Source organism: Staurois parvus, unplaced genomic scaffold (genome assembly GCF_062004578.1).
Source record: "Staurois parvus isolate SC_StPar_1 unplaced genomic scaffold, SC_StPar_1.0 ptg000796l, whole genome shotgun sequence".
NCBI lineage: Eukaryota > Metazoa > Chordata > Amphibia > Anura > Ranidae > Staurois > Staurois parvus.
In genome coordinates this window covers 846,849-869,250 of record NW_028318592.1, presented here as the reverse complement: position 1 = coordinate 869,250, position 22,402 = coordinate 846,849, and the positions used below count along the sequence as shown (strand labels likewise).

The window sequence follows — 22,402 nt, the reverse complement described above, 5'->3', positions numbered from 1 at the left end:
TGTTTCCTCTGAGCACTCCAGCTTCCTCCCGTACTCCAAAGACATGCTGGTAGGTTAATTGGATATGTGTATGTATGAATGTGAGTTATGAACCTTAGATTGTACGCCCCTTGAGGGTTAGGGACTGATGTGAATGTACAATATATATGTAAAGTGCTGCGTAAATGGATGGCGCTATATAAGTACCTGAAATAAATAATCAGTGAAACATGGTTAAAAATTTTATTTTTATTACCTATCCAGCAAACACAGTTTACAGGATATGGATATATATATATATATATAAACATTTATTATTATATATCTATCTATCTATAGCATTATACAGAGAAAACAGTGTATTGTCATTCTATAAAAAGGGAAAATGAAACATAATAAGACACAGATTTCACATTGAATCTGAACTTGAGACTTTACTGGAATGTTTTACAAGTTTTTAAGAATTCCTTCAGTAAAACAAATATCTTTCATGTGTAAAATCTTTTTTTATTCAAGTATGCCAACACCATTTGTGCAAGATTACAAGTATATTTTGATTTGTAAAACAAAAAAAAAATAACCATTATAATTGAAAAGCCAGCCAAAACCAAGTGTTGCGTACAATTTTCCAGCAGTGCTGTATTCTGGGTTACAAAAAAGAAAAAAATTAAGTCCTTCTAATAAAAAAAGTTGCCTTGTCCCTTTTAACTTTGTTAATAAAGTGCAATGGTAGGTAGTCACCTGTTACAGTCAGCACTGACAAGTCTGATTATGCCGAAATCTGTTCTGTGATTGGTGAAAGAGTGACAACACTCGAATGTCATCGCCCCCTAAATTCTTCAAAGCAGTTCCTTTTAATTGAGGTGTCATATTTACTTGACAGAGGGGTCGTTGGGTGAAATCACTTCATGGGAAGGTGATCGGGGCACAACTATCTGACATTCCTCTGTTAAATGCTGAAGAGGCTGAGCAATGAAGATGTCAAACAGGGGCCACCAGGAAAGCAAGTATGATACAGGGAACTGCTTTGGAGATTTTTTTTTTGGGGTGTCACTTGTGTTGTTTTAAAACTGTATTAAGAGACTTGCTAGTATAGTTGCATATAGAGCACCCTTTCTCAACCAGGGTTCTGCGTAACCCCAGGGTTCCTCCAGAAGTTGCTAGGGGTTCCTTGGGTAATGAGTAGTTTCAGCCTCCAAGATAAGCAACTACTGGCACCAGTGATATCTTTAGCTATCTGACCACAAATGTAAGGAACATTCACTCTTCCCATTGACCATGAACTGTAGATATTTTAATTATCATCAAGAGTACCCTGAGACCCAAAAGGATTCCTCCATGGTTAAAGGTTGAGGAAGACTGATATAGAGTAACAGAAGGGCGGATATGCCAACCCAATCCAAGCCAACTCATGGTGCCACCTGTTCTGCTCACAAAAAGTCTAGGCCTTTGAGCACAAGGTCTTTGCAGTAGAGAAGAATTACCGACTCCCTTCAGCTGAGATAACATGACCAGTGCCTAGGGTTTTGGATAAGGTAGCCATACTGAAAGGAACCCTGAGTAGCATTTTGCCATGTAGTGTAACAGAAGGGCTGATATTCTAACCCAACCCAACCCAACCCAATGTTCTTTCTGTGCTGCTCACATAGCAAAAAGCCTAGGCCTTTGAGCACATGGTCCCTGCAGCAGAAAAGAATTAACCAATACCCCTCAGCTGAGATGACCAACATGAACAATTCCTAGGGTTTTGGATAAGGAAGCCATACTAGAAAGAACCCCAAGAAACATTTTCCACGTAGATTAACAGAAAGGCTTATATGCTAACCAAACTCAACCCAACCCAATGTTCTTCCTGTGCTGCTCACATAGCAAAAAGCCTAGGCCTTTGAGCACATGGTCCCTGCAGTAGAAAAGAATTAACCAATACCCTTCAGCTGAAATGACCAACATGACCAATTTCTAGGGTTTTGGATAAGGAAGCCATACTAGAAAGAACCCCAAGAAACATTTTCCACGTAGATTAACAGAAAGGCTTATATGCTAACCAAACTCAACCCAACCCAATGTTCTTCCTGTGCTGCTCACATAACAAAACGTCTAGGCCAGCAATGGGCAAACTACGGCCCGCGGGCCGTATACGGCCCGGCGGACCTTTTAATCCGGCCCACGGAGCTAGGCTCCTCTCACAGTCCGCCCTGAAGACCGGTGTAGCATGAAAATCTGTCCCCCTCGACGTATCCGCGCATGTGCCGGAGATCGCCGATCGGCTGCTAATGCCTGAAACTGGCACATGCGCAGATACGTCGAGGGGGACAGATCCTCATAGGAGACAGATTTTCATGCTACACCGGAACGGCGCGGGAACACGGCAAGAGGAACGCGTGGAGCAAAGGTAAGTGAATTGACACAGGGGGGGCTTGGGGACTTAATATGGGGAATGAATTAATATGGGGAATGAATTACTATATGGGGGATGAATTACTATGGGGGATGAATTACTATATGGGGGATGAATTACTATATGGGGGATGAATTACTATGGGGGATGAATTACTATAGGGGGGATGAATTACTATATGGGGGATGAATTACTATGGGGGATGAATTACTATAGGGGGGATGAATTACTATGGGGGATGAATTACTATGGGGGATGAATTACTATGGGGGATGAATTACTATATGGGGGATGAATTACTATATGGGGGATGAATTACTATATGGGGGATGAATTACTATATGGGGGATGAATTATTATATGGGGGATGAATTACTATGGGGGATGAATTACTATATGGGGAATGAATTACTATATGGGGGATTAATTACTATGCTTACTATGGGGGAATATTACTATACTTACTATGGATGACACATACACATCATTCATCTACTCTTGGTCTGGCCCCCGGGTCCAATATATGAACCCATTGCGGCCCTCAAGTCAAAAAGTTTGCCCACCCCTGGTCTAGGCCTTTGAGCACAAGGTCCTTGCTGTGGAGAAGAATTAACCATTTCCCTTCAGCTGAGATACCATGACCAGTGTCTAGGGTTTTAGATAAGGTAGCCATACTGGAAAGAACCCAGAGTAGCATTTTTCCATGTAGAGTAACACAAGGGCTGTCATACTAACCCAACCCAGTGTTCCTCCTGTTCTGCTACCAAAGCCTAGGCATTTGAGCACACAGTCGTTGCTGTAGAGAAGAATGAACCAATTCCCTTCAGCTGAGATACCATGACCAATGCCAAAGGTCCAGTAGCCATACCGGATAGAACCCCCAGCAAATTTTTCCATGTCATCTAGATATTTCTGTTCTTCTTTAATTCCTACTTTGTTTGCCTCTGCGAGACTCTTAACACAGTGTTATCAGGTCCACTTTAAGATGTTTTTTTGGAACCATGTGCAAAAATCACCAGTTTTATGGGTTCATTGAAGAGGATTTATTTTGGTCCAGTCTGAATTTGTTGATTGCACCTGACAGGCTGACAATGGCACTTTGGTCATCAACACTTTTGCTTATAAAAATAGCACTCTAAGTACAAAAAGAATTCATCTTTGTCAATTACATTCAAAGTCTATTAAATCCATTGCTTATGTGGTGCTTTAATATATAGTGCTGACATAATCTAATGTCCTTATTACAGTTCTACATGCATGCATTTATCGTAAGGCTAACTTTGCATTCAAAACACTGAAAATATTGTACGTTTTGGTACTTCCCCTTTAATAAAGTGCTATTTTTGTATATATTGCATTTGGCGAGCCAGCCTAGCAATAATTCCACTGGTTTTGCATTGAAACCTTTTTTTTCTGCTGCCATTGTGGAGTTTAATGTATTTCCTTCATTGAAGAACAATATAGAGTTAATAAAAATATACGACATTTGCTACACAACTCAAGATAACTAATATGTGGCACTCCGGAGCACAAGCGATAGACATCAGAATATATGCTAAAAGCATCCTTCAATCAGTCTGGAAGACAATTTTCTCAGATGATATCATCTTGGCCTTTCACTGGCCACATCAGCCCCTACGATACTGAGTAGCAAGAATCCTACAGACCATCCATGCTTATTAGATTTATACACTATGTGAGCCAAACGTTCATGGACACCTGACCACCACACCTGGACTTCCCAGTACAAAACTATGGTGTCAGGAGCATGAAACGCCCCAGACCCAAGGTAGCTGCTGGCCCCATTCCAGCATCCCGGTTTTGGCTGAGCTTCCTCTCCATGTCTGACTGTCCACCAGCAGGGTGATTGATGTAGACACAGACTTTGGGTGGTGTTCAAACCTGATTTAAGCCTGCCAAGCCCTCAGTGGCATGCTTGTGATAGTGTTTGCAACGCATGCTTCAAGCTCCCTGTTTCCCTGCCTTGTTCCCATGCCTTGATCTTCATCTTTGCCCTGCCAGCTAGTTTTGATTCCCTGTTACCAAGTTTGGATTAGACTTTGACTATGCTCTGAACTCGGCCTGCCTAATGACCACAGATTTGACCTTGACTACTCTCTGAATGCTGCCTGCCCAGAACCCGGACTGCCGCTGACCATTCTGCCTGTCTGCCAATCACAAGTACCTGCTAGCTGTGCTCAGTTCAAGCCTGCCTCGGCATGGTAGCCAGGTACTCTAGCATTGTGTATAAGACCTGGGGGCAACTGAGTACCGGTAGGCCTGCTTGCCTTATGGGAAAGGGGGCTGCTATAGGCAAAGAAAACAGAAGCCAGCTTATAGTGTCTGACCCCCAATGCTAAAGGTAGACGTGACACGTGGACATTAAATGGCAAAGCCCTACCATTGCGACCATGATGGCCTCCATTTTTCTGGGAAGTATTTTCACAACAGTTTGAAGCGTGTTTTTGGGAATTGTGTCCATTGGTCAGGTCAGGTACTGATGTTGGATGAGATGATATGGCTCATAAGTGAAGTTTTGTTTCCCAAAGGTGCTCAGTAGGGTTGAGGTCATGGCTCTGTTCAGGCCAATCTAACAACATCATGATGGAGTTGACTTTGTGCACAGTGGCAGAGTCATGCTGGAACAGAAAAGGTCCTTTCTTAAACTGTTACCACAAGGTTGGAAGAACAATTGTCTAAAATGTCCTGATGTAGCGTTACAGTACCCTTCACTGGAAAAATCTAAACTCAATAAATTGGGAAAAGGTCCACATCTCTATGTCCATATCATGTAGGTGTGAAGGTCAGATGTTCAAAACTTTTGACCATAGAGTGTCGAACTGTGTTGCCTTTAACAACCAATTAGATTCCAGATGTAAGCTTTTTTTTTTAGTGCAGATTTGAATGAGAAAGTTTGGTTGCCCATAAATGAGGCCGATAGTTCCGTAATCTCACACAATTGCAAAAGTGCAAATCCTATTGGATGGCCTATATACACACAAACAGCTACTAGGACTAGGTTCCCTAGTTGTATAAATTAAATTAGTTTCAGTGCATGAATACCCTGAGAAAAATCTTCCACAGACATAAAAACATATAATACCCCACCTTTCAAAAAATAATATGGCACTTCAGTTAGTTACGCTTGAAACAAAACCAAATATACATCTCAATAACGAAAGCTAGAAAGTTGGCAGAGTTTGATTCCAAAAAAATATAAAATATTCTTTAAATCTAATTATGTACAATTACATTTAACAACATTATACAAAGAACAATAACGTATGGCAACCAATCAATTTATTACAAATAAACCAGAGGAAGAAGGTCCATGATTGGTTGCCGTGGGTTACCATGCATCATTGATCTTTGTATCATATGACTTAATATATTTTTGTTCCCACAATATACATATTAGTGTACATATTATTTATTACATCCTGTAAGATCCATATATTTCAATCAAATTTATATTTTAAAAAAATTTATAAATTTTGACATAAATTTATAATTTATATCAAAATTATACATACAGCATAACAGGCAAATATAAAGTTAAAAAAAAAGTTTTGATATGAAATTTAGTTATGAATATTTGAACGTTTTACTGCAAAGAAGTGAATCAGTTTATATCAGGGCCGGCCATGTAACCTGTCAACATAGAGATATAGAAGCTGCCTTTGCTGACTTGTTTCTGAAGGGGCCGGCTGCACAGCTGCATCCTGACCTTCACACACTACTTCATAAGTCACTCACCTAGAACAAGTATGTAGGCAGTGAAATCAAAGACTAGGGATGAGCGGGAACCTCCAACTTCCCCACCAGTAGACAAACTCTTGATTTCCCAATTAAGTAGCTAATCTGCTTGGGAGAAAATTGTTTTTATTTAAGGTAGTTTAAATTATATCATATATATTTAAACTAGCAAGGGGGGGGGGTTAAAACCATGCTTTTTCTTTTACCACCCCTCAACTGCTCCCACTTTAGTTGAAAAGGCAATGGGATATGCTGCAGTAGGAATCATACCCCCGTCATGTTCAGTGGGCACGTCCACTTGCCGAATGTGACCCATTCAAGTGGATGGAACCATGCTGCAACCATCCCGCACCTGTCTGCACTGCACAGGGTGGCAGCATGGTAGTCTGGCATTTAGGGGGTTAAAACAGGCAGTATGGAGGTGATACAAAGCCTGCCTGTCAAATGTTCTCTGAAGAGTGATCCAAACATGGATAACAATAGGCCATTTTGTGGCATGAGAACAGTTCCAGGGTGGTTATAATAGGTTCCTGTCACCCTCAAGAGACCATTTAAGTCACAGGTGTCAAACTGGTGGCCCTCCAGAACTACAAATCCCCTGAGGCATTGCAAGGCTGACAGTTACAAGCATGACTCCCACAGGCAGAGGCATGATGAGACTTGTAGTTCTGAAACAGCCGGAGGGCCATCACTTTGACACCCCTGATAAGTGATTGTAAACCTCTGAAATATGAACAAAGAATATCCCTCTATAGTGTGTACTAGTCTCATTCCAGAGCACTAAGTGTTATTTCTGTCTGCTGCCTCATTCCTCTGTTATCTGCCTGAGTCATATCTGACAAGCTTTTCTGACACCAAGAGGTAAAAAGGTGACAGGGGAGGGAGCTCCAGCACACAACCTGTGATTGACAGCCTCCGCTCTGTTCCTGTGTGCTGTATGAAGGGGAAAAAGGGGGCTATCCCTTCCCTCCAATCAGCTATACTCACTAAGCACCGCAGAGTGTAACTTCAGCCCTCTGCTCCCAGTTTTCTAAAAGCTCAGACAAGCTGCCTAAAATTCTGTACTTTGAAGGGATGTAGAGAAGAGAGGTTGATGATAAACAGGTACAACTTATATATAAGTAGGAGGGTTTGTTTCATCTCTGTGTATCACCTGAGGCCAGTCACTTCACTGGGTATATGGAAGGGGTTTACAATCACTTTAAAGCACATGACCCCCCTTACCTTCTGTATTAACTGCAAGGAGGGGCGGACTGACCATTTGGGAACTCGGGCACTGCCCGAGGGCCTGGGGTCAGTAGGGGGCCCCATGAGATGCCCCTGGTACCTTTCATAGGCTTTTGTGGGTGTGGTTTGAGTGTGGGCGAGAACACAGGGGCCCCATGATCCCCTATTGCCCAGGGACCCCATGAGTTGTCAGTCTGCCCCTGACTGCAAGGCATTTTCCTAAACGTTTGGTCAATATAAGTGCTCTCAGTTTCCCTCATCCCTATCCAAGACATATTTTGTTTTCAGGTCAGAGACTTCGTAGGCTGGCAAGCATGGTTTTAGATGGCACATCTGGAGCCTGCATCATCAAATATTTCAGCAACAGCAACTCCTACACCGCCTGTCCTGGGAGGTGCCCTTTAATTATATCACTTTTATAAAAAATCAGCAAAGTGCCAGGGAGGGGGCGTATGTATGTCATGGATTTTGACAGCATTTTAGGATAAAAAAAATATATATATTTTTGTCGGGGAGAAATGTCTCGCAGTAAATACAATCACCCAACATAGTGGTATACATATCATTCATCTTTAAAATTTAGATGTACCATATCTTCCCAGCAGATTTTAAAAGTACATCTGCAGGAAAAAAAAAAAAAGAAAAAAAAACAATATATACACATTCATTAAATAATATAAACTTCCAAGAAACAATGAAAAAGTGCAGTTCCCTGTAACGACGAGTTCATTGGTACCAGCAGCGCGCCTCCTCGGTCAGAGAGGTCGTTTTTGGAGTTTAACGTTTCTATAGGTCGGTCCTGCTGACATTGGGATAGATGGACGATACGTTCTGGTATATGGACTCAGCGTTCTGATATACGGATTCAGAGTTCTGGTATAAGGATTCCTCATTCTGGGTCTTCCGAGAATTTATAAAGTCCAGAGCACATTGATTCAAGAAAACATACTGGTTCTGTATTGGAAAGTAAATCAGTGTTACTAAAGTGAAATGAAACAATACACCATCAATAAAGAAATCCAAACAAAGACTGTGTTAAAGGAATAGTCCATGAAAAAGACTGGTAAAGGAATAGTCCATGAAAAAGACTGTTAAAGGAACAGTCCATGAAAAAGACTGTTAAAGGAATAGTCCATGAAAAAGACTGTTAAAGGAATAGTCCATGAAAAAGAATGTGTTAAAGGAATAGTCCATGAAAAAGACTATGTTCAAAGAATAGTCCATGAAAAAGACTGTGTTCAAAGAATAATACATGAAAAAGACTGTGTTAAAGGAACAGTCCATGAAAAAGACTGGTAAAGGAACAGTGCATGAAAAAGACTGTGTTAAAGGAATAGTCCATGAAAAAGACTGTGTTAAAGGAACAGTCCATGAAAAAGACTGGTAAAGGAACAGTGCATGAAAAAGACTGTTAAGGGAATAGTCCACGAAAAAGACTGTGTTAAAGGAATAGTCCACGAAAAAGACTGTGTTAAAGGCATATTCCACGTTCAAAAAATTATATAACATATGTAATTGATACATCGGCTCATTTTGTAACTTAAAAAGGAACTAAACTGTACCTAAGCACCACAAACTGAAATCACGGTTTACCCATTTCAATACCGGGCACTTTTACCCGATTCTTGCCCAGGCCAAATTTCAGCTTTTAGTGCTCTCATAGTTTGAGTGACAATTGCGCGGTCATGCAACACTGTACCCAAACTACATTTTTGTAATTTTTTTTCACACAAATAGAGCTTTCTTTTGGTGGTATTTAATCACTGCTGCTTTTTTAATTTTTTGCCAAATAAACGAAAAAAGACCAAAAATTTTGAAACAAAACCCAAGTTTTTCTTCATTTCTATTATAAACTTTTGCAAATAAATGATTGTTCTTCAAAAATTTAGGCCAAGATGTATTCTGCTGCATTTCTTTGGTGAAAATAACCCAAATTAGTGTATATTATTTTGTCTGTAGGAAAGTTATCAAGTCCACAAACTATGGGATATATCTAAAAATTGATCAACCCTACTGTACTGACAGCACTAATCTCATTCCTTGAGGCCCACAAGGACAGCACAGATACCCCCAAATTACTCCTTTTTGGAGAGTAGACAGTCTGTGGTATTTAGTAAAAGGCATGGTGAGTTTTTTGAAGTTGTCATTTTTTTGTCATAATTTTTTGGAAAATTAAGAAATGTAAAAAACAATGTTTTCACATTTTTACAGTACAGTCTCATCAAATAACTGGTGAGGTGGTGATTAGGGACAGTGACTGGTGACTGAGCGGGAGAAAAAGAAAAAAATGTTTTATATTTATATATATATATATATATATATATATATATATATATATATATATATATATATATATACCCATACATATACATACACACACATATATACAAACATATATACATTATAAGGTTTTATTTTTTATCATTATGTATTGTTTTTTAAAAAAAAATAAAACACAGAGACCAGAGTAATATAATGTTGCCATTGTAACATTGTACTACTCTGGGGAAGTGATTTTTTTTTTTTTACACATTATGATTGCCTATAGCAGTGAATTTCACTCCTATAGGTAAGCATTTAACTGAATAAAATTGATTCATGCAGGGTTTTTTGCTGTGCTTTTAAAAACAATGAAAACATTTTTATTGGTTTTTTTTTGGTGTGGGGGGGGGGGGCTGTATTTGCCAACCTAAAGGCTATCACTATAAATATTTTTTAATACGGTAAATGTAATTTGTGAGAATTTAATTTGTTTTACTTTTGCAATTTTGACTTGTTTTGTTGGAGATGTCCTAAAGGTTTTGTTTCAAAGTATGTGCTTTAAAAAAAGTAATAAAAACCTGAGAGAGGGTCTAACCCAGCAATGGGCAAACTACGGCCCGGCGGACCTTTTAATCCGGCCCGCGGAGCTAGGCTCCCGCTAGGCTCCTCTCACAGTCCGCCCTGAAGACCGGTGTAGCATGAAAATCTGTCTCCTATGAGGATCTGTCCCCCTCGACATATCTGCGCATGTGCCGGAGATCGCCGATCGGCTGCTACTACCTGAAACTGGCACATGCGCAGATACGTCGAGGGGGACAGATCCTCATAGGAGACAGATTTTCATACTACACCGGATCGGCGCGGGAACACGGCGAGAGGAACGCGTGGAGCAAAGGTAAGTGAATTGACACAGGGGGGACTTGGGGACTTAATATGGGGAATGAATTACTATATGGGGGATGAATTACTATATGGGGGATGAATTACTATATGGGGGATGAATTACTATGGGGGATGAATTACTATAGGGGGATGAATTACTATGGGGGATGAATTACTATATGGGGGATGAATTACTATATGGGGGATGAATTACTATGGGGGATGAATTACTATGGGGGATGAATTACTATGGGGGATGAATTACTATATGGGGGATGAATTACTATGGGGGATGAATTACTATATGGGGGATGAATTACTATATGGGGGATGAATTACTATATGGGGAATGAATTACTATGGGGGATGAATTACTATAGGGGGAATGAATTACTATGGGGGATGAATTACTATATGGGGGATGAATTACTATATGGGGGATGTATTACTATGGGGGATGAATTACTATATGGGGGATGAATTACTATGGGGGATGAATTACTATATGGGGGATGAATTACTATATGGGGGATGAATTACTATATGGGGGATGAATTACTATGGGGGATGAATTACTATGGGGGATGAATTACTATATGGGGGATGAATTACTATATGGGGGATGAATTACTATGGGGGATGAATTACTATATGGGGGATGAATTACTATATGGGGAATGAATTACTATATGGGGGATGAATTACTATGGGGGATGAATTACTATAGGGGGATGAATTACTATAGGGGGAATGAATTACTATGGGGGATGAATTACTATATGGGGGATGAATTACTATGGGGATGAATTACTATATGGGGGATGAATTACTATGGGGGATGAATTACTATATGGGGGATGAATTACTATATGGGGGATGAATTACTATATGGGGGATGAATTACTATGCTTACTATGGGGGAATATTACTATACTTACTATGGATGACACATACACATCATTCATCTACTCTTGGTCCGGCCCCCGGGTCCAATATATGAACCCATTGCGGCCCTCAAGTCAAAAAGTTTGCCCACCCCTGGTCTAACCCCCTCACACGCACACACAAAAATGCCAAAGATACATTGTAACAGAATACTCCAAGCTTTTTCTTTCCATCCTAAGGAGTCCTCCATTTATGAATCTTGCTCACCTCTGTTTGCACCATCAGGTCTCTGTGCATTCGAAGATCGTAAACCACACCGTAAACATCCACTTTATCCTGCGCTTCGATTTGTTTTATGATTCGATCCAGGGCAATCAGTGTGCCCGTCCTGCCGACACCGGCACTGAGAAAGACCGAACGTGTGTTAGCATCGATCATACACAAACAATGAAATAAGGAAAATAGGGGGGAATGGGTTTTTTTGCTAGAGAGCAAGAAACACCAAGAATAATACATTCCTTCCATAGATGATATTCCTGGACTATACTCTTATATATTTCTCGTAAAGTGTACACTGACCCCACACATATAGGGGTCTATTTAAAAAAAGTTTGCTATGCGAAAACCTCAAACCATCGCAAATTATTGTAATGTGTGTAATTTTTTTTTTCTATGACCGTCAGCTCCATCTAGTGGCCATAATGTGGCATTTTCCTGAAATGTCTCAATTAGAAAAATACATTAATTAATGCGATCCGTATGACCTATCTTCCGAAACTATTGTACCTATTTCGTATTTTGCTGGTTCCAGTACCTTCGCATATATTGTGGATCCACCAACGAAAACTTTTGTCCTTTATTTGGGGTTCTTCTCGACCCAGAATTAGCAAACATATCCTATTTGCACGAAGGCGTATGGGAGGGTTGTCGGTTCCAAATCTCCAGTCTTACTATTTGGCGGCTAACATTGCCCCTCTAGCTCATGTTCATGCATCTCACCACTTCCCCCTGTGGGCTGTAGTAGATATGATGGACTCCCACCCGATACCGCTCTCCTCTCTGCCATGGCTTCCTATCTCTCAACGTCCATCTACCCTTAGCCCGACGCTGACGTTTTCGCTAAGTCTTTGGGATTCTATTAAATATTCCGCTGGCCTCATTTCTCCTCACCTGCCGTTGTTACGTCTATTGCATAACCCATTATATCCTCCGGGTAAGGACAAACCCAAACAGTTTGCCTGGTGGCAGACTCATGGTTTTTATGATGTTCACTCGCGCCTATCTCCCACTAGAATAATTACCTTTGAAACTTTGCGATCTTCTTATAACATTCCTCTACGAGAACACTTTGGTTACCTCCAACTCCGCCACTTTATTAGTACATTAATACGCATGAATCCAGGACCTTTTCGTTTGTCCCCCCTTTGAAAGTCAGTGCAGACATAGACCTCATGCCCCGGGTTTGATTTCCTTGATTTATACTTCCATTATATGTTATAGAACCCCTCCGGTTAGTTCCTATCACCAGCGTTGGCAGTCTGAATTAGGGGGGACTTTGGATCAACAGGATTGGCAGACCATGACCCAAGCACTATCTAAGTGTTCCAGGAATGTCATTATCCTTGAGAATGCCTACAAAATTCTTTACCGATGGTACTATACGCCTGCCCGTCTAGCTAGTTTTATCCCTACATATTCCCCGGTTTGGTTTCGGGGTTGCCAACAATTGGGTACTATGGCCCACATCTGGTGGACTTGCCCTAGGTAAGTTAGTTCCTATCACCAGCGTTGGCAGTCTGAATTAGGGGGGACTTTGGATCAACAGGATTGGCAGACCATGACCCAAGCACTATCTAAGTGTTCCAGGAATGTCATTATCCTTGAGAATGCCTACAAAATTTTTTACCGATGGTACTATACGCCTGCCCGTCTAGCTAGTTTTATCCCTTCATATTCCCCGGTTTGTTTTTGGGGATGCCAACAATTGGGTACCATGGCCCACATCTGGTGGACTTGCCCTAAAGTAAACAGATTATGGATTAGGGTGTATGCCCTCCTCCGCACTATGCTTCACACAGACATTAAGCGTAATCCGTATGAAGCGCTTTTATTTAAACCATTGGAGGGCCTCCTCCGTTCTGAGCGGCAGCTGGCATCACACTTATTTGTGGCAACGAAGTTGACAATTGCGAGAGCTTGGAAAACTCCTCTTCTTAGTTTTGAAGCTGTCAAAAACCGGATGAACTTCATAATGGTTAATGAAAAATTGACGGCCATATTGTTGGATACCCATACAAAATATCTGCAGGTATGGCGTCCCTGGCTGGATATAGCTCAACCTTTGAGATTCGACCAGTCCCTTCTTTCGATAGGAGGATGGATTCTGCCGTGATCGCCTCGGAGCCCCTCTCGGGTTTGTTTTTTTTTTTGTTTTGTTTTGTTGTTGTCCGTGTCTCCCTACTGCAGTGGTTCTCAACCTTCCTAATGCCGTGACCCTATAATACAGATCCTCATGTTGTGGTGACCCCCACCCATAAAATATTGTAGTTGCTACTTCATAACTGTAATTTTGCTACTATTTTTAATTGTAATGTAAATATCTGATTTGCAGGATGTATTTTCATCGTTACAAATTGAACATAATTAAAGCATAGTGATCACAAAAACAATTAAAATTATAATTCATAAAGTGTTTTACCTCCAATACTTCTGCTTTCAACACAGTAGCTGCTTTCAACACAGTAGCTGCTTTCAGCACAGTAGCTGCTTTCTACACAGTAGCTGCTTTCTACACAGTAGCTGCTTTCTGCACAGTAGCTGCTTTCTGCACAGTAGCTGCTTTCTACACAGCAGCAATATGTGTTTTCCAATGGTATTAGGCGACCCCTGTGAAAGGGTCATTCGACCCCCAAAGTGGTCGCGACCCACAAGTTGAGAACCACTGCTCTACTGTTTGTCTTTTTCTAATCTACTGTCCAAACTGTTCTTAATCATATTTTACGGATTGAGTTTACTGGTTTATGGGCTACATGTGCAATACTATCTATGTATCCTAGACTTCTTTATGTACCTAAGGTTTGGAACATGTGTCATTCTTCGGAAGGGCCTCTTTTCGTGCCTGTCCTGTCTTCTATAATGTTGATGCAGCAAAACTCTCTTTTGAGCTTACATTATTATTGACCTACAAAGGTTTGCTAATAGTTCCTCACCAACTCCCTCCCTCATCCTTTTTTTTATGAAGCACCTATGTAAATCTTTCAACTTATGCCTCTATCAATGCATGACTTGAATTGGCTTCCATTTATCCAGTACAATTTATATTTGTTGGTCATTGAATCTGTGATCCGAATGTTTGTTTATCTTTGCTTCATCTACAATAAAACTCTTTGTAAAAGAAAAAGAAAAATACCACATTATGGCCACTAGATGGTGATGTGGATCATAGGAAATAAACATATTCCACACATTACAATTATATGTGATCGTTATGCTCATGATTTAGGCATTCACACCATAATTTTCTAATAGGACACCAATAGGAACTGATGTCTGGCCCTCCTAAAGTCTGAAGGACAGTAAACTGGCCCTTTTGTCTAGAAAGTTTGGAGATCCCTGGTCTATCACATCAAATCCCAATAAAATACATTTACGTTTTTTGGTTGTAGCATGACAAAATAGGGAACATTTCAGGGGTATGAATACTTTTTCAAGGCACTGTATGGCTCCCCGCACTCACATCCTCAGCATACATACTCACATCCTCAGCATACTTGTTAAACAATCCTGAGTCAGGTCTAGCACATACCTGCAGTGAACCAGTATAGGTGAGCTCGGCGAGCCGCGGTCGGCGCTGTAATCGCGGATTAAATTCCTAAACTGTATCAGGTCATTGGTTGCTTTGGGAACACCGTGATCCGGCCAGGCGGTGAAATGGAAATGACGCACCTGCTTGCTCTGCTTAGTTTGTGTCTGAAATTGAGAGAAGATAATGGTGAGATGGTGGCAGTCAAAGTGGTTGTAAACCTCAGACATGAAATATGAACAAAGCACATCCCTCTATAGTGTGTACTTGTCTCAATTTAGAGTACTAAGTCACACCAATGCTAATTGTCATGCATTTTGATCTTTCAAATTGCAGGACAAGTGGCACCGTATTATCGGCAATGGAACAATAGAGTGCGACTTGGCACAGATTTTGAAATTAGTTCATGCACTACGTTTTGCAGTTCAGTTCAACACAACAAACACTTTTCTCCTGCAATAGGAAAAGACTCAGTGGACCCAATAGGAATGTTCTGGAATATTCTGAAATATGCACTGCTTGCTGCCCTCAGCAGACCGGGGTGGTCCAAATACACTGGATGCAAATGGAGAAACAGAAAAAAGGCGCACTGACCTAGTGCATTATCGTTTAAAATATTTATTGAAGAAACAAAGTAAGTATCATACTCACAATAGACATAAAAACATGTCAAACAGAACAAGATGTATGATCCAAACAACATCTGAGTCCATACGATGGAACCCTGGATGACCAACTATCTAACGCGTTTCGAGGACACAACCTCTTCCTCAGGTTGGTTCTGAGGAAGAGGTTGAGGAAGAGCCAACCTGAGGAAGAGGTTGTGTCCTCGAAACGCGTTAGCCAGTTGGTCATCCAGGGTTCCATTGGATGTTGTTTGGATCATACATCTTGTTCAGTTTGACATGCCTGTGTTTTTATGTCTATTGTGAGTATGATACTTATTTTGTTTCTTCAATAAACATTTTAAACGATAATGCACTAGGTCGGTGCGCCCATTTTCTGTTTCTCCATTTGCATCCAGTTTCGCAGTTCAGGTGAGACTTGCATAGACATCTGTGCATGAATTCGCACAGATCTCTTCCGAGTCACACCTGAAGTCGCACTGACATCCAAATTCAAGTCGCACAATTTCTAAGTCGGATTTGGTGTGACCGAAGTCTAAGTCTCATTTCTGCCTGCTGTTCTATTCCTCTGTTATCAGCATGAGTCACTTCTGACAAGTTTTTCTGACACCAAGAGAAAAAAAAGGTGACAGGGGAGGAGGGAGCTCCAGCACACAGCCTGTGATTGACAGCCTCAGCTCTGTTTCTGTGACCTGTGAAGGGGGGGGGGGTGTCCCTTCCCTCCAATCAGCACTCAGAATTCTCCTCAATGAGCTCTTCAGTGTGTAATTTCAACTCTCCATCTCCTTTTTTCTGACAGCTCAGACAAGCTTTTTAAATCCTGTACTTTGTGCAGATGTACAGAAGTGGAAACTGCAGATAAACAGGTACACCTTATGCAGGAGGATTTCTTTCTTCTCTGTGTATTACCTGAGGCCAGTCACTACACTGGGTATATATGAGGGTTTACAACCGCTTTAGATCTCTGACTCAGTTCCCCTGTTAAAGTGACACCAAACAATATCCCTATTCTCCTAGAATAGTCCCTGTTATCTGATTGTTTTAAATTATATATATAGCTTTCTTTTTTAGAGAATAGGTACAGGTACTCCCTCCTTCTAAGTCACCCCTTGTCTCTGCCCCCTACCCACCTCCCAGCTCCATCCCTTGGTTCCGCCCCCTACCCACCTCCCAGTTCCGTCCCTTGGTTCTGCCCCCTACCCACCTCCCAGCTCCATCCCTTGGTTCCGCCCCCTACCCACCTCCCAGTTCCGTCCCTTGGTTCTGCCCCCTACCCACCTCACAGCTCCATCCCTTGGTTCTGCTCCCGTACCCACCTCCCAGCTCCGTCTCTTGGTTCTGCTCCCCTACCCACCTCCCAGTAGTGCCCCTTTTAGGGAATACAGAACCATTCTTTATGTGGTGCTAAGTAGTTTGTAAGGATTTTGCTAATAATAACAAGAAGAGCAGTAAAATAGATCGCCTGCAGCCAGCAACAATAGACCCGCCCCAGCAACAAAAGATCCCCCAACAACAATAGATTCACCCTAACAACAATATACCCCTGCCAGCAACAATAAATCTCCCACCATTATATATATTCAGTGTTAGAGGTGCCGGAACTGTGTTCCCCCACGTTCCTGCTGAAAAAAGCCATATTTATATATACACACACACACATATACATACATATATACAGTATATATATTGTTTACATAATGTTTTTAGTCTGCCATGCCCCTGGTCCCTCTGGAGACTGTAGAGCAGGTACATACAGCAGTCAGTAGGTGGAGCTGGGGTATGTCTCCGGGAGGGTGTCTGCCTGAACTCAAAGTGGCAGCCAGCTCCTGATGACATCACCAAAGAAGATGGTGGCATGAGACCCAGGCTGTGGTACCACAGATCACAGTAGGTCAACCCTGGATTTGCTGGACAGGTAAGCATGTAAATAAAGGCCAACCTAGTATAACAGGTAAGTGGGTGGGGGAAGGGGTGAAATCCCTTTTTATAGATGACCATAATGGAGAAAATAAAAGGTCATTGTAGGGGTTTGCATTCCCTTAGGCAGGGATGCTAATTCAATTCCAGATATATCGATGACCACTAATGAAAGTTATTTTGTTACATGTGCTTTTTTTCCTAATTTTTTCACTGAGAAGTTTAACAACCCCATGTTTTTGTGAACTATCTAAATGAACTCTACTGCCACCTTCTGTTTCTCACCGACTAAGACTAGAATTGGCTCTAGTTTTAGCCCAATCAGTCCTGGCACTCACATTAGTTACTATAAAGTCCCTGATGGTCCAATCTGGAAGGACAGTTTCATTGCTAGCAGTCACTGACAAGTTTCCGAAATTCCTGGAACTCCTCGATGGCCAATATTCCTCACATTTCACCTGGAAAACACAAACATAGAATTACCAACTCAATGAAAAACAAACAATTTGGAACAGTCAAACGGTATCCACATCTCAAACGGTTTTGTAAAGTTATGGCCCCACTCAGGAGATTTCTCTCACTTCCTGTCCCTTTGACAAAATGTCGGCAGAACAGGAAATAAGGGTATAATCTTCAAGAGGGATGATAGATCCCTTTGCTGTCTGCGATCCTTTTGATCTCTTTGCTGTCTGTGTCCAATTGGAGATTTTCCTTCTCTTCCCGTAACTGGGACCAGGGTCACCAGGACAATTCTTATGGCCCTGAACAGCCTACCTACCCCCAGGTTGTTAGCATTTTTTTACATGCAGTTTGTTTATTTTGATCAGGACTAAAAAAAATTACATTGGACATATCTTTTTTTAGTTGCATATATATCATAATTACTGCAAACAGACAGCAGGTAGAAGAGTGTATGGCAAGTATTCCCAGTTTTTAAAATGATCATTTGCGAATATGCTGTGAATCTACTGAGCTGACTTTTTTTGAATAGCAATTGAAGAGTATTAGATTACCCAGCTCGTTTTGGAGGGATATGTTGCCTGCCCAGTAGGCAGGTGCAGTCTGTTTCCTCCACTGTAGGTGGCGTTCAATGGGAGTGGTATTTCAGCTGGAGAGGAGGTCAAGAGAAACTTTGTTTCTCTGTAGTTTCCTTGGTACCCTGGTTGGCTACACTGCATCCTGGTGGCCATCTTGGATCAAGCAGAGTCTTTTTTTAAATCCCTGCCCCCAAGTTTTGGAGCATATTTTCGAAGTGGCTAGTGTAGGGAGAGTTGACCTGTCTGTTAGGGACCGCACTAGCGGTTGGGGAAGGTTCTGGAGGAGTAAGGAAAGCTTAGGGCCTACATCTATACTTCTGTAAGCTCCCTCTTGGGTTGCACTGGCCATGCTGCACTCAGCCTCCCTTGGCAGGTGCTGCCTTCAGCTCAGACCTACTACCGATGACTCTCCGCTGCATTAACTAAGTTCCCGAAAGGGTGTTTCCCCTGCCGGGTTGTTGTACCACTTCTTCAAGTTCTCCTATACATTAGTTTCTGTGACCTGGGCCTCAGTATCATTACTGCCGCCACACCACGCTGCACCTACCCCACACTGTCTCTTCTAGTAGAAACAGTAGCCATCTGTAATAGCCTTGTAATTTACAATAGCATTTAGAAAAGGTAAAGAAACTACTCTGGATGCCCTTGCAGAGTTCCTTTTGTCCGACATGGCACAGACTGGTGGATGATGGGTCAGGGGCACTGAAGACTAGGGTGCTCTCCTCACACTCACATTCTGCTCTTGCCTGGCAAGATACCATAGGCATGGCTAATGGATAGTACCCTGACTAATCAGACTTATTCTAGTTCCCAGCCAAACATGACCAACCAGTCTAATCCTGGTTCCCACCCAAATCCGGCTGGGCACGGGAGTGCAAGCTGTCTTTCCCTACCGATGGTTGGGTCTGGAAGTGTAGTGAGGGAATACCTCCCCAAAATAAAAACAGGATAGAGCTCCTAACCCTTTCCCACTCAGAAAGAGTAACTCAACAGTGACTTTCGCCCCTTCCCATTCTAATTAAAAAGACAAAAAAAAGGTGGAATTCGATGTAGCACCAGAGCAGGCTGCTAGGTAAATGTAGTTAGCTCCTCTGTAATACTGGAGCTGGAGTTGATTATTTAGGGCCATTCAGTATCTCACAGGCTGCTGTTCTGCTCCTCCCCGTCTTCTAGAGACTTCTAGAAATATAGTGGGAGGGAGAGCAGGACAGGCAGCCTAAATATTTATGGAACTCTAGCAAATCCCTGGGGAGATGTACCCAGAAGGTGGAGAATGGGTCCATAAATAGCCTGAGGTCTGGCAGCCAGGGGGCACAATTCCTGGATCCAGTCCTTCAGGAGGAGATCCCTGTTTAGGGGCTTTGCCCCTGGGGCAGAGGTAGACCAAGAGGAAGCCAGAGGAGCCTTTGAAGACATTGAGGTCCCGGATAATTTTAGCTAAGGGGCCTACCAAAGAGAGCTGTGTCTAGAGACTGAGGGGAGCCAGAAGAGAGTTGGTGGGACGAGGCCCAAACAGTCTGGGACTGGGTGAGTAATTGTTCCTGCTATACAGAGGAGAAGCGGCTGTGGGGAGGTCTAACCCCCCCCCCCCACACACACACAAGTACAGTGCAGCCAGGAGTTGGGAAAAACAGCCAGGAGCGTGCAATACTGTTTAGACGTTTGCACAGTACAGCCAGGAGATATGCAAGACAGCCAAGAGAGTACAATGCAGCCAGAGGTTGTGCAATACAGCCAGAGGTTGTGCAATACAACCCACATTTTTTGTGCAGAGAAGCCATAAGCTGAACAGCCCTCAAATTGTTCTACAGTTCTGGAGTATCCCATGCTCCCCATCCTTATCCAAGTTACTTTTCTAATAAAAATCCTTAATAAACCCCATTCTGATCTTTCAGCTAGAGGAAGAATGCCAAAAATGCTGTGTGCCTGGCTGTGTATGCTGTGAGTAGGCCCAAATTATCAGTGGCTCCTGTGGGGGTAGCGCTACATCTAATTCTATCTTGATCTCGTTCTCAGGGACACCCGCTGCATGACCGCAATATCAATCTCACCATTATAACTGCTCACGTTTTTTGGTCTTTACCCCACTTTTCCCTTTTGCTTTTTTAAAAACATGTTTCGTACCTTCCCAAGTTCAACACATTTAGTCAACATAGCGATGGCTCGGACATCTTTCTCCCAAACCATGCGCCAGAAATCGTTCAAGGTTCTGGGGAGTGGACCTTGCGCTGCAATGAATTCTTTCTTCATGATGTAGCCCTGGAAAAGGAAGTAGCGAGTAGTAGTGACCAGTCGGAACAAGTAAATCGCCAACCTTGGCAAACCTTCTGTTAGTTACTTATCTACTTACCGGGATGAAGTTTGCGTTGATGTAATCATCTGTGGAATTTCCATTAGTGGAAAGTGTAACTCGGGAAAGATCATCTAACATGGGGAAAAAAAGAAGACACAAGATAATGTTTATAACACCAAAACATAATAGAAATTAGCCTGGCTTATTAAAGTGGTTGGAAACCTCAGACATGAAATATGAACTAAGCATATCTCTCTATTGTGTGTACTTATCTCAATCCAGAGAACTAAGTACCATTTCTGTCTGCTGCCTTGTTCCTCTGCTATCAACATGAGTCACTTCTGACAAGTTTTCCTGACACCAAGAAAAAAAAGGTGACGAGGAAGAACTTCCAGCCTCAACTTTGTTCCTGTGAGCTGTGTGAAGGTGTGTCCCCTTCCTCCAATCAGGGCTTTCTATTGCCTGGTGGAGCCTTGGTAGGGTCCCTAGGATAGTCTGCTTATGTATAGTAAAAGGATGAGAGCACCAAGCCATGGAAATAAGTCCAGGTACAGGGACTGCTGACTGTAAACTCTTAACTCTGACAAATAAAAAATTGTATCTGACCTAATTTTTTATGCCTTGGTGCTCTGCTCAACTCCCATAGCTGACCTCTCCTTAGAAAAGACCTATTTGTCTGGCTTCTGTGACAATCCTTTGGCTTTACTGATTTTTGTGCCATTTTCCTAGAATAAGCATTTAGTAGCTGTGACTTTGGTTCAGGGGTGGACTGACAACACATGGGGCCCCCGGGCAATAGGGGATCATGGGTCCCCTGTGTCCTTGCCCAAACTCAAAAAAGCCTATGAAAAAGGTACCAGGGGCATCTCATGGGGACCCCTACTGACCCCGGGCCCTCGGGCAGTGCCTGAGTTTCCAAATGCTCAGTCCGCCCCTGCTTTGGTTTGACTTCCCTTGCTGCATGCTTGTTTCAGGTCAATAGTTTAAAGTACTGAGGTCAGATGTAGGTGATATTTTTATTATCTCTCTATCTATCTTTTTATAGCTCTCTCTATCTCTCTCTCTCTCTCTACCTCTCTCTCTTTATCTCTCTCTCTCTCTCTCTCTCTCTCTCTTTATCTCTCTCTCTATCTCTCTCTATCTATCTCTCTAGCTCTATCTATCTCTCTCTCTCTCTCTCTCTCTCTATCTTTCTCTCTTTATATATATATATATATATATATATATATATATCCAGTGCTGTGAAAAATTAATTGCATATTTTTTGCATATTTGTCACACTTAAATGATTCAGATCATCAAACAAATTTTATTATTACACAAAGATAACCTGAGTAA

General features: G+C 41.9%; 1 protein-coding gene across 1 annotated transcript in view; it reads right to left on the bottom strand.

Moving 5' to 3' along the window:
* Window positions 1–208: 208 nt before the first annotated feature.
* Window positions 209–22,402, bottom strand: part of LOC149444247 (receptor-type tyrosine-protein phosphatase beta-like) — a 162,798-nt gene continuing 140,604 nt past the window's right edge. The window contains exons 37-42 of the mRNA XM_089654758.1: window positions 21,122–21,195; window positions 20,896–21,030; window positions 18,073–18,192; window positions 15,195–15,358; window positions 11,657–11,792; window positions 209–8,314 (exon numbers count right to left, since the gene is read on the bottom strand). Of these exons, the coding sequence (XP_089510884.1) occupies window positions 8,147–8,314; window positions 11,657–11,792; window positions 15,195–15,358; window positions 18,073–18,192; window positions 20,896–21,030; window positions 21,122–21,195 (797 nt within the window). The 3' untranslated portion in view covers window positions 209–8,146. The remainder of the gene's footprint in view (window positions 8,315–11,656; window positions 11,793–15,194; window positions 15,359–18,072; window positions 18,193–20,895; window positions 21,031–21,121; window positions 21,196–22,402) is intronic.